Below are 12,906 nucleotides of genomic sequence, written 5' to 3'. Positions count from 1 at the left end.
AGGTTAAAAGGCAAACTCATGAGTGTCGACATAACATCTAAACCTGTAGAGAAATTTTATTTAAGAGTTTATTTGAGCCAAACTGACAACAATGCTGAGAAGCAATATCTCAAATGCTCTGGAGAATGACAGTTTTGTAGTTTCTTTTATGCATTTGGAATTAAGGAGGGAATTTAAGGAAAATTACCTGGAGGTGGGGGAAAGCAAGGCGGGAATTGGATTACAGGATAGTTAACAAGATGATGTACTCTCTTGAGGTGGTTACACTTCCAAGGGGTCTGAAAAATGGGCATTTCAAAAGTGTGTTAACCCAGATGCACAAAAACCATAGACAGGGCTGGCTTAAGGCAAAGTTAAGCCTTTTAGTAAAGAAGTTATAGGGCTGGGGCATGACTACCCACCATGACTTTCCCGGTTAGGAATTTATGATCAGATCACCCTGTGAGGTTACTTTTGGTTAGATTTATTACAGCACGCCTTTTTCATCCACGTGCACTTGGCATACAAGGCCCTCCACTAACTGACTCCGCTAAGCCTCAGCCCTGGATAACCACCATGTGCACACTTTCTGTTCAGGAATAATGAGTGAACCGCTGGCCTTTCCCCAAGCTGCCATGCTCCTCAGCTTCTCTGTCACCCCCTTTTTACTCCTTCTACCCATGGTAACCCTCACGCCCTGGAAACTCCCCATCCCAGGTTAAGTGTCAAGATTATGGTATCTGTGAATCTCCTCCCGAGCATCTCTTATCCCAGTGAAAAGCTCATCGGGAGGAGGTGTGCCACCTGACTTTGGAGTTGAAGACCTATCCAGCAACAGCAATATGGTTGTTCCCTGGGGCACAGCTTTTTTTTTTTTTTTTTTTTTTTACAGTGTTGTCAGCACAGCTTTTAAAAGCCCAAACCCACCTGAGCTTGGACAAGTTAGGATACAGGTTTAGGTGTGTGTAACACAAACCCAAATCAATCGTGCCATAAACCAGTGGTTCTCAACCTTGGCTGGGGAAGTTTTGAAATATCCAGTGCTCAGGCTCCACCCCAATTACATCATAAATGGAGGAGAAGAGGGCAGTCATCAGCACTTTTTAATGCTCCCCAGGTGATTCTAATGTGCAGTGAAGGTCAAAAACCATTGGCTTCTTTCTCTCCCTGGGACATTCCAGAGGTGATATTATTGTTGTCTGTCACTCGGGAATCCAGCCTTCTTCTCTCTTGTCAGCCCACCTATAAGGTCCATCTCGGCTCAGGACTTGTCCAAGTTGCAGGATAGAGAAAGGGAAGATATACATATCACTTCTGCTGATGGCTCACTGGTTGAAACTTAGTCGAATGACCATGTTTTTCATGCAAAGGAAGCTGGGAAATGTAGTCTTTATTCTAGGTGGCCATAGCCCAACTAGAAAAAGTAGCGGTCCTGTTAATATAAAAGAGAAATGGCTATTACGGGAAATTTAGCAGAGTTCAAGCCAAGGAAGAATCCCCTGAAGAATGGAACTGTCATGTAATGGAATGGGCAATGTACTCCCTGCCACCTGAAGATGGAACCACATCAGGAGAAGGTTATTGCTCTAAAGAGATCAGATATTCACTGTCTGTCCTTCAGTCATTTGTTCTCAATCTCCACGGCTAGTCACACTGGTCTTCCTCCTGTTCCATGAGCAACCCCAGATGTCTTTTCCATCCTATGGTCTTGTGTTTGCCAGGAGTCTTTCAGCCCCCAGAGCTTCCCTTGTTGTTTGGGTCTCCGAGAGGTCTGCTTTGACCACCAAACCCAGAGGTGCACTCCCACTCTGTCAGTACGCATCCTTTATAAAAATCTGTTTATTGTATTTATGATCTTAAGCTATAGACTGCTGGGGTTCAAATCCTAGCTCACCCACTCACTAGCTGTGTGACTTTTCTGTGCCTCTCTTTCTGTTCTATAAAATGGGGATAATAACAGTGCCCGTTTTCATAGGGTTGTTAAGAGCATTAGTTATTTTCTGTAAAATACTTAATTTGAGCTATTCTATCATTTTCTCACCTGTCTCTTCTTACCAGCAGGGAAGCTCCCTGAGATCTTCTTTCCTGGCTGTTCATTGTAGGGAAAACAGCGGACACTTGGGAGGCCCCTAGTCTCTGCAGGGAATTGTACATCACAGAGCCCGCTGCATGTCCTGTCCGTGGTTTCAGAAGGGCCTGAGGAGCTGGAGTTCAGATCCCCACCCCAGGCACCAGATGGGGTCTCTGCACATGGTTCTGTGTCTTAACATGCCACCAGCCGCTTCTGAGGCAGCCCAGCCACGGACTAGGGGGTGGGAACCACCGGCCTAGACGACCCGAAAGGCCACTCTAACTCTACACATGACCGCACTATATAAGTTTTCGTTTTAAATATAATTCTTAACATTACATGTTTGTGGCTAAAATTTCAAACAGTACAAAGGATATGAAATACGATGTTTCCCACCTTTGAACCTCAGTCTTCCCTCCCAGGGTCACCCCCGTTTCCAGTTGCTCCCACAAATCTCCCAGACCTGCACAGGCATGTGTGTGGGTATCCCCTCTTGTAACACATGAGAAGAGATGATACACACTTGCTTCCTCTGTTTACTAGTCCATACGATGAGGCTGCGTCTGTACCTACAGTAGTCTGTGCTCCATTTAGGCTGCACCGTCAGGGGCACTTGGCTTTCTCCCAGGATTTGCTATTACCAATTATACTAATGCTGTGAATAGGCCTGTGCACAGACGTTGAGGACCTGTGTGAGTCTATCCTCTGCGACAAGGTCTTAGGAATACAGTGACCGGGCTAAAGCGTAACCTCATTTTTACTGACCAGAAAAGCTTTGCTAATAAAGTGCTCACCCCAGTGGATATGAGTTGGCTTCTCTGCCCTCCCAATGGTATAGTACCAATTTTCTAGTCTCCCCCAATTCGGTCAGTCAGCGTAAAATGACATCTCTTTGTGGTTTACATGCACATTTATTGGATTATAAGGTTCAGCCTCTTTCCATATGTTTAAAAGCCACGTGTATTTCTTTTCCTGTGAACTTTCTACATCCTTGCCTATTTTCCTGCACCCCCTTTTCTGCAAAGCTACTAAACAATCATCTATACTCAGTGCTTCCTTTTCTTCTGTCTCATTCTCTCTTGACACCCTCTCCCCTCCCCCACTTACCCACTGGCTCCTTGCCAGGTCACTTTAACCTTGTTGCTGTATGCAGTGGTAGGTCCTCAGTCCTTATGCTTCCTGGCCCAGCAGCAACAGCTGACGCTGGTGATCCACTCACGGCTCCCTAGCACCTCTCTTCAGCTGGTTTTCAGGACACCACACTTTCCTGGTTTTCCTTATAACTCAAAGCTCCTCTGTCTCCCTGACTTCTCAGCCTTGACCTGCCCTAGATGGCAGTCTTTGAACCACTTCCACACCTTGGCAATGGGGTCAGGTCTTCTGGTATTTAATACCATCTAGAGGCTGTTAACTGCGAAATTTCTATCTCCAGTCAGCCTGACCTCTCTCCTGACCTCTCCCTTGTGTAGCCAACTGCTTTCTCAAATCTGCACTTAGATGTCCCAGCGGTGTTTCAAACTTAACATTTCCAAAACCAAACTGATCTTCCCTCAAAACCCATTTTGACTGTCATCCTCTCCACTTAAATGAAAAGCAGCTTACCGTCCAGTTTGCACAAGCCCTCATTGCCGTCTCGGGTCTTTCTGTCACATGTCCCCAGCCAATCTGTTGGTGATCCCATTGGCTGTACCCTTTACATGCACCCCAAAGCCAACCACTTCTCACAGCCTCCACTTCCACAAGTGCCACTCTGGTCCATGTCACCACCTACTCCCGCCTACATTATCCTAACCCACTTCTCTGCTTTGACTTTCGCGCCTTAGTCTTTTTGTAACCAGGCCAAAAGCTTTCTTTAAAAATAGCAATCAGGTTATGTCATCCTTTTGCAGAAATTTTTATTATTATGTATGCAATGTAATAATTTTTAAACTTATATGTTCCAGGTCTTATGTCATACTTTGAGATGCTTCCCTTTTGTATGTGATTGTATAAATATAATTATGATAAGATATACACATAACATAAAATGTACTATTTCAACCGTTTTTAAGTTTACAGTTCAGTCATTAAGTACATTCAGATTGTTGTGCAACCATCCCCACCATCCATTTCCAGAACTTTTTTCATCATCCTGTTCCCTGGTCCTTCCAGCCCTGGGCAATCACTATTCTACTTCCTGTCTCTATGGGTTTCACTACTCTAGGTACTTCATAAAAGTGGAATATACATATATTTGTGTGTGTGTGTGTATTTTTTATTGTTTGGAAATCAATGTGCACATTCTGGCTTGTTGCTTGGCCAAAACATTCTTGAGATACTTCCGTGTATGCTCTGTTCCCCCCACACCCACCCCTCCACCCACTCTCCCCAGTTATGAGTTTATCTCCGGCAGAGATTCACTGCTGTGTGCTCAAGACTTCTAGGAATGCTGCATCATCTTCTGCTGCTTCTCAAGTGTGATCCAGAGCACCGCCCTCCAGGTGAACTGGATCAAATGCAGAAGCCTGGAGTTTGCTCCGGACCTTGGCATTCTCCATCCAGACCTGATGGAACCGAGGAATCAGCATTTTAAAAGGTGCTGTCCTGATCCCCTGCTAGACACTCGTTCAGAGTTAGTGATCCACTGGGGACGGGAGGGGTGGCTACTTGGTCCAGAAGAGGGCACATCGCAGTACAAGCCTGGGGTCTGCATCCTCACTCAGCCTTGGTTACTTATCCCCTCTGTGAAATGGGGGTAAGAACTCCTATGTCAGGGAGATGAAATGAGAATTAAGGGAGATACCATCTGTGACTGTGTTTTGTAAACTCTGAAGAATATACACATGTAAGGGCTGGCAGCATTATCTCGGAGCCTCCCAGTCCGGTTTCTGCAGCCTCCTCATTCGGGCCCCTCCCCAGGCCATGGAATGACAAAAGCATCCCTTCAATGGGCGGGGGAACACAGTGTTGTTGGCTGTGGCCAATCTACAAGCTAGTGCAGCAAAACCGGTGTCAGTTCCTTCTCTATTATGTTAATAATTGAAAAGAACACTTTATTAACCTTAACCTTTTTAAATGTATTTGTTTACATTCGGATCTGTACATTGTGAAATGGGTGTAATTATCTTCATTTTACAGATGAGAAAACTGAAGGTTTTCATGGAAGTGAGATTTCACAGAAGCCAAGCTTCAAATTCTCTGACATTTCGCCAAATCACCTGAGCCTTCGGTTTCCTCAGCTATAAAGTGGGGGTGACAGCTGTATTAACTCAATGGTTATGATGGGTATTTAGTAAGATAATGTCCGTAGGTGCTATGCCTGACACCGGTGCTGGCACATCCTGGTGGTACTGTGAGTTCACCTCCACAGCACCTGCTCCAAATTCCATGTTCTCACCTTTATGTTGAGGGACCTCAGGGGCCTGTAAAAAATGCAAGAGAAATAAAGACAATGGGGGTGCCTGCTGGCATCGAGCCATGTTCTGCCCGAGGACTAAACTGAGTGAGGAGCTAAGAGTCTTCTTTTGAGAATATTAAAATGTATGTTGACCAAAGCAGCCTTCTCCTGGATCTATTGATTAAACAGTTATTAGACCAGGCCAGAGTTGGGACCAGGAAGGCACTGGAGCGGGGGGGGGGGGGGGGGGGGGGGGCCCAAACCCAATTTGGAGTTCCCACCATGCTGCTGTCTTCCCAAAGAAGACTCCAATTGGTAGAGAGTAGAATTCAGTGGTCAAAGTTCTGGACTTCTGAACCCCAAATCAGGGATGTCTCCCCAGGTACCCTCACCTGACATTGCCAGCTACTGAGGGCTGCCTTGGCTAAAGGTGGACACACAGCCATGGTGGGAGCCTGAAACTGCTAGAGGTAAGAGCCTGGAGAGCTGCGACAGAAAATGTCCGGAGGTCACGCCTGGGGCCCCCTCATCCCTTTGCCTCCTCTTGGAAAGCCCTTTCTTCCTCTCACCCCCATTCATTCCTTCAGTAGTTTTTTTCAACACCTGCTATATGCCAGCTTCCAGGAGCAGCAAAGATAAACAAAACACTCTCTGAGACAAATGAAACTAATAATTCTAAAGATAATAAAAATTAAAATAAGACAGATTTAACAACTATTGAGCCCTCACTATTTGCCAGGCTCGAAGTGTTCACTCCTGTAATCCTCACAGCATCCCTCTAAGAGGTGTAGGAATGAAGAGCTGTGGGGACACACAGGAATAGCAAACTGTTACGGACAGTTCATCAAGGTGGGCATTTCCAAAGAGGTAATGATTTCGCTGGGAGAAAGCAGAACAAGGGGCTTTGTAGCAGACAGATGCAGCAAGTACAAAGGCATAGAGCTGGGACTGTTGAGTAGGCATGCAAGGAAGGCAGGGAGGTGGGGTGCAAAGTGAAGGGCCCCAAACGGATGTTATGCAGGGAGATGAGAAAGAACCAGACGCTTGTTCTGATTTACCTACCGTAACATGGGAGGAACACCAGGGGGCGCTTCTGGGTGCCAACAGAGGAAGCCTGGGGCAGTGGGGTCTGGACGGAAGGTCAAGTCAGACAGAGATTTCTGAGGCAGAATCTCAGGACTTCAGTGGCTCTTGCCCAGACATAGCCCAGTTTATCATTCTCCAGGCACTTCGGTTGGAAGGAAGAGCAAGCGCCTCAAATGCAGTATGCTGGGGTTTCAACTCATCCTTCCTTCTTGAGTGGATCTCTCCCAGGGCTCCTCTGTCGCTGTCCTCTCCTGCTCCAAGGGACCCAGGTTATAGGTCATACCACTCCCGTGGCATGTCTCAATGATCTATTTTATATCTTAAGCACAGCCAGTCATACCCCTTGTAAGTCTATGATGAAGGCTGTATATACCCCTGAGCAACTTGGATTAAGGTCGCCTGAAGGAGAGCTCTGAATCCAGCCCATCTTCTTGGTCTAGGCCGTTGTTCACACCAATGAATGGTTAATCAATGAAACTTGGACATTAGAGGGCAACACAACTATTGCATTAAAGGACTTCCCATCATTTATTTAGAATAAAAATGACATACGAGGTCTGACAATTAAGTTCAAGAACTTGTTGCAATGATGTTGCTAACTTTTTCTGATATCAGAGGGATTATTCTTTATGAATTTGTACCAACTGGACAAACAGTTAACTAAGTTTACTATTTGGAAGTGCTGAAAAGACTGCGTGAAAAAGTTAGACGATCTGAACTTTTTACCAACAATTCATGGCTCTTGCATCAGGACAAAGCACCAGCTCACATGGCACTGTCTGTGAGGGAGTTTTTAGCCAGTAAACAAATAACTGTATTGGAACACCCTCCCTACTCACCTGATCTGGCCCCCAATGACTTCTTTCTTTACGCGAAGATAAAGGAAATATTGAAAGGAAGACATTTTGATGACATTCAGGACATCAGGGGTACTATGACGACAGCTCTGATGACCATTCCAGAAAAAGAGTTCCAAAATTGCTTTGAAGGCTGGACTAGGTGCTGGCATTGGTGCATAGCTTCCCTAGGGAAGTACTTTGAAGGTGACCATAGTGATATTCAGCAATGAGGTATGTAGCACTTTTTCTAGGATGTGTTCTCGAATTTAATTGTCTGGCCTTGTACAACATTCCAAAAATGACTGAAACTTCGGGGTTGGAATCAGATAAATCTGGGATTTAAATTCTGGCTTTGCCATGTGTGACCTTGGGCTGGGCACTTAACCTCCCTGAACTTCTGTTTTTTCAACTATAAGTGAGAATGAAATAATGATTGTTATGTATGCAACACAGAGCCTGGTATATAATAAGTGATCAATAAAGAGTAGTTATTGTTATTAATGTTTTCACCTCAACTGAATCATTTTGTGGAAATAACTGTGTTAAAACTGTCAACTGATCTACATGACTCAACACTGAAAAAGTGTTCTTTAGTGAGAGAGAGTGAACTTTTGTTCACATTTTCTATTACAGACACCCTAGAAGGAATTATGGATAGAACAGATTCACTAAAGATTGTAACAGGTAAGGGAAAAGGGAATACACTGAAATACACTTCCACCTGATGAAGAGATAAAGATCATTTGCAAAATTATTCAACCTTACTAGGAATCAAAAAAGACTGTACTATCAAACTAATAGACTTGTTTCCCTTTCTCTCTCCCTTTCTTTCTCCCTCCTTCCTCATCTTCCTTCCTCCCTTCCTTCCTTCCTTTCTTAGTTTTCCTTTATTTTCTTTCTTTTTCTTAACGAGCATGGCAAGGACGACAAGGACGTTATTAATTAGAGACACTTATAAATGGCTCGTATTAGTCTAAAGGGGTACATCTTTCTTTTGCCCTCCTTTCTTTTCCTTTGTTCCACGTCTTTCTCTCTCCCTCCCTCTCTTTCTTCCTGTTTTAACATTTTATTGTGGAACATTTCAAACGCAAAAGTAGAGAATAAGATAATGAACTTCCATGTACCCGTCACCCAGCTACAACTTTTATTTTGTCACTGGTATTGTTTCACCTATCCCCTGTTTTACTAACACTATTTATTTTGCTAGAGCATTTTAAAGTAAATTTCCTCTTTTTAAAGGCCACCAATCCTATAGGATTAGGGTCCCACCCTTATGACTTCATTTAACTTTAATTACCCCGTAAAAGCCCTATTTCCAAATACAGTCACATTGGGGGTTAGGGTTTCAACATATGAACATGGGTAGGAGGCACAATTTAGTCCATAGCAGCCACCTTGGAGCCAGAGACGGAAGCCACAGCAAACATGCCCCACCTTCCTGTCTACCTACCTCATATTGTCCAAGCCACTATATTTTGGTTCTCATCATTACAGCAACTTAGCCTACTTCTTAACTGACTCATACATGTATATATTTACAAAAGTTCCAAGGAACAAGAAGAAAAGTATAAAACAATGGCTTCTAAATGGTTACTATTGCTTGCTACAAGGGTAGGAGAGGTGAAGAAACTGAAATATGAGTCTTGAGGGGAAAAGCTATCGAATCAGCATTTTGAGTTTTACAATCACACCTAACATTCCGAGGACTATGAGAAACATACTTTTTCCCCATTTTGTAAGCAAAGGCCTAAAACAGCAAGAATATTTATAGCGGGACTCTGAATTATAATGCAGCATCACACCAATTCCAGGCCTCCCTACAGACCAGTTTTCCTTCTTTCCCTTCCTCCCTCCCTCCTTCTGCAGTGGGGATGCTGTGTCCCAGGGTAGGCCAGGGAGTAAAGTACAAGTACAGCCCAGTGCTGCTGGATCATCTTTCCAGGGTTTTATTTTTAGTCTCCTGTCTGTGATCCAAGGCCAGAGTAGGGGTTTCCTTGTGAGGGGGAGGGATTTCCATAGTGACCATGGAAGATGTTTTCACCCTTCCTACTGGTAAAATGGCATCAGGGGTCCCCATCGGTTCAAGATAGGGACCCTGACTGTATAGTGATAAGGACAGAGGCAACCAGGCAACAGAAAGTAACCTTTGCCCTCTTCTGCAGCAGGTTGGCGCTCGGGCTCCAGGAGGCAAGGGAAGTGGACACTCTGGTGGGCCCGGTGCCGACCGCCCTGGGGCACGTACAGAACTGGGTACACGGACGGGCAGATGCTGGTGAACCTGCTGTGTTCGTCCTCTGCTGTGGTCACACGGTCCAGTGATGGGAAGAAACCGGGGTTCCCCAGGTCTTTGGCAGTCATGTGGGGTCTTTTGAAGGTGGGGTATCCATCCTCTAGCTTGGGGTTGGGGTTGGGGATGGGCCTATAAAACTCTTTTTCCCGGAGTTGTTTCTCTAGCTTCACTTGCTGTGGGAACAAATCATAGACAGATGGAGGGCTGAGAGACATGGAAAGCAATGCAGCTTCCTTGGAAGTATCCCAAACAGAGCACACTTTTCTTTATTTTAAAAAAATTGTAAATTGGTTTCTGAATGAAAATATACACAACAGAAGGAAATACTGAAATAATACAAAAGGGTTAATAGTGAAAATTGTCCTTCCCACCCTTCTCCTGTCTTGGTTCCCAAATCCAGAGGCCACCACTATCATCAGAGGTTTTTGTATCTTTTTAGCAATATTTTCTGTACATATAAATATATATGTATATATATGGCCCTGGTTTGCACATAAATGACTCATATTATAATTCCAGTCTGCGCTTCGCTTCCACTAAACGAATCTCAGAAATTGTTCCACCTTTGTTTGTGTAGATCTTATTATTATTTTTTGTGAAGCTACCTGAAGATAGGAAAAGAATTCTTAAACAAGACTTAAAATGACTAAACGATACATGAAAAGACTGATACGTCTGGTTATATTAAAATAAGAATTTCTATTCACTGGAAGAATGAAAAAACAAACTACCAACTGGAGAAGAGTTTTGCCACATATATAACTGACAAATGAAAGATGCCAGAATTTAAAGGACTCCTACAAATGAATAAGAAAAAGACAAGCACTTCACTAGAAAACTGGACAAAAGACATGGAAAGATGTTTCACAGAATAATAAATATTCATAAACAAGTGAGAAGATGCTGAACCTCATTAATAGTCAGTGAAATGAGAATTACGACAGGAAAATGTTGTTTCAAACCCACCAAATTGGCAAACATTTTAAATGTCTGATAATAGTAAGTAATGGCAAGATTAGAGAGCTACTGTTCTGGAAAACAGTGATGTGCCCTATAACAAGTCCCTCATTCCACTTCTGCGATGGGTGAACTTGTGCATGTGAGGATGTTCACTGTAGCATTTGGCCGCGGGAGCGTCACAAAAAAGTAATTAACCCAAATGTCGACCAACAGGAGAAAGGACAAATAAATGGTGGCATATTCATGCAGTGTAATACTCTACAGCAGAAAATGAAGAATATGTCATAATGTTGAGCAAAAAGTAAAAGTCACAGAAGAATACAAATAATATGATTCAATAGATAATAAAGTGCGTAAAAGGCAAGTCTAAACAATTTGCTATCAATGCTGTTTAAACCGTAAGTGTATATTATTTACACTCTTCTGTAGGCATGACATATATTTGATGTACATTTTAAAATACATATAGACACATACACATAAAAGACCTCTTAGATCTCTTGGCCTCGGGTATTATTCTAAATAAGTGTCTCCAATGTCCACACTTATAATAAAAATGAAATAAAGATGATTTCAGTGAGCAGGTGACTGGAAGACAAGACTGAGCAACTTCTTACCTCTTGCGGTGTGACCCTGGAATACTTGTGCTTCCCAAAGGGTTTATAGTTGACCATATAGGTGCTTTGATATATGTCTAAATCCACAGGGGCCTGGAGGATAAGGGCGAATACAAAGCAAGAGATCCCGTTGTGTGTACCTCCATATAGAGGCATTAGTGGCCTGACAGTCGTAGTCCTTCATGATCTGGCTTCTACTGGCCTTTCCCACCTCACCCCTGGGCTCCCCTCCATGCCCTCTGTACTCCAGCCTCACTTCTTTCCTCTCTTCACACGTACTTGGCACATGCTCTAATCTCCTGCTGGAAATGCTAGTTGCACTCTTCGCTGACTGGCCAACTCCTACATGTCCTCCCAGACCCAGATTAAATCTCCCTGCCAAAACATCTCTCCCACCCTTTTATTCTCCACCTCCCAGGAGCTAAACTCTTTCTCCTCTGCATTTAAAGCACCTTTAACATCCTGCACTACTGCACTTAACGTGGTGTATTATAATTGATTTAATGAAATACACTAGATTAGGATCTAACCTTAGGCATCTCTGCAGCCTCAAAGCCCAGCACAGTGTCTGACACACCGAAGGGGTCTAATAAATGCATGCTGAATAAATAAATGAACCTCCAGAAAATGGTAAACCCTTAGCTTTCCTCTACCTGTTTAAAAAAGAAAGGAAAACCATTCCAAAATGATAACCAGAGGGAGACCCAAAGAGCCTAAGAGCCTGGCCCACCCCTGGGGCTATTCGCTGTCCAATCTTGAGACGGTCACAGGGGACAGAAGCCCACAACACTCACCTGTCTGGGGTACACCACACCTGCCATAGGAGACAACCTAGGCACAGACAAAGTTGGTTAGGCCTGCTTCTGCCACAGGCAGGGAAAGCAGCCACTGTCCACAAAGCTGTGCCAACCAAGCATGACTTCCCCGTCCCTTTAGCCCCATCCTGTAGGTACTCGACCACCCAGGGGTTAGTGGTGACAGCAGGGAGAAACGAGCTGGTGGACAGCAGCCCTGGGACAAAGGGGCCAGGAACTGGAAGGAATTAGCGCTGTTGAGAACATCAAATTTGCCTCCTAAGTAGAGGTGATTCTACTAGCAAGGCAAGTGGTGTGCTGGTAAATGTTCAACAATTATTTTTAGAGGACAAATAAGCCCCAATTCACAGCATTTGCCAATTTCTGTGGTGTAAATGCTCCCACATGGCTCATGCTGAGCTATCAACATAATGTTGCTGATGCAGAGTTTTGAAGATGTGTATAGAATGGGCTCTTAGAGCCAGGAGGAGCGGACTCCGGTACACAAGTCCCACCAAACCGGGGCTCTGAACTACCTCGAGGAAGCGAGGGTCAAGCCTAGGACTTAGTGGCACCCTGATTCAGAAGCACAGAATGTTTTCTAGTGGAGATTGGGGGTATCTGGGGTGAAGACAGTTGTGAGGGTCTGCATTCCCAGGGAAATGATAGCATGTGTGGTTCCAAGCTTGCCCCTGTCCCCCAACCCTAAAGTCCTGTGGAGAGCCCTTACTGCCTGGGGACGAGGGAACTCCCTGAGCTTCGCCCTATCTTATATTCATGGACCCCTAGGGTCTTGGTCGTTACTTCATTTCATTCCCTTGGAACCCTGCCTTGAGCCCCCACTCCATTCAGTGGACTGTGTCCCAATGGGGTGGTTGCCAGACCTCACCTGGC

The 12,906-nt window shown here is 44.4% G+C and overlaps 1 protein-coding gene across 1 annotated transcript; it reads right to left on the bottom strand.

Annotated features, from left to right (window-relative positions):
* Positions 1 to 9,397: 9,397 nt before the first annotated feature.
* TEX37 (testis expressed 37) lies at positions 9,398 to 12,039 on the bottom strand. The gene is made up of 3 exons (XM_033124343.1): positions 12,013 to 12,039; positions 11,219 to 11,311; positions 9,398 to 9,814 (listed from the first exon to the last, which is right to left on the bottom strand). Exons 1-3 carry the CDS (start codon positions 12,037 to 12,039, stop codon positions 9,398 to 9,400), a joined length of 537 nt encoding a protein of 178 aa, XP_032980234.1.
* Positions 12,040 to 12,906: the final 867 nt, after the last annotated feature.

The sequence above is a fragment of the Rhinolophus ferrumequinum genome, chromosome 13 (genome assembly GCF_004115265.2).
Source record: "Rhinolophus ferrumequinum isolate MPI-CBG mRhiFer1 chromosome 13, mRhiFer1_v1.p, whole genome shotgun sequence".
In the NCBI taxonomy this organism is placed as follows: domain Eukaryota; kingdom Metazoa; phylum Chordata; class Mammalia; order Chiroptera; family Rhinolophidae; genus Rhinolophus; species Rhinolophus ferrumequinum.
The sequence above is the reverse complement of the archived record's forward strand: the minus strand, read 5'-3'. Positions and strand labels throughout refer to the sequence as shown.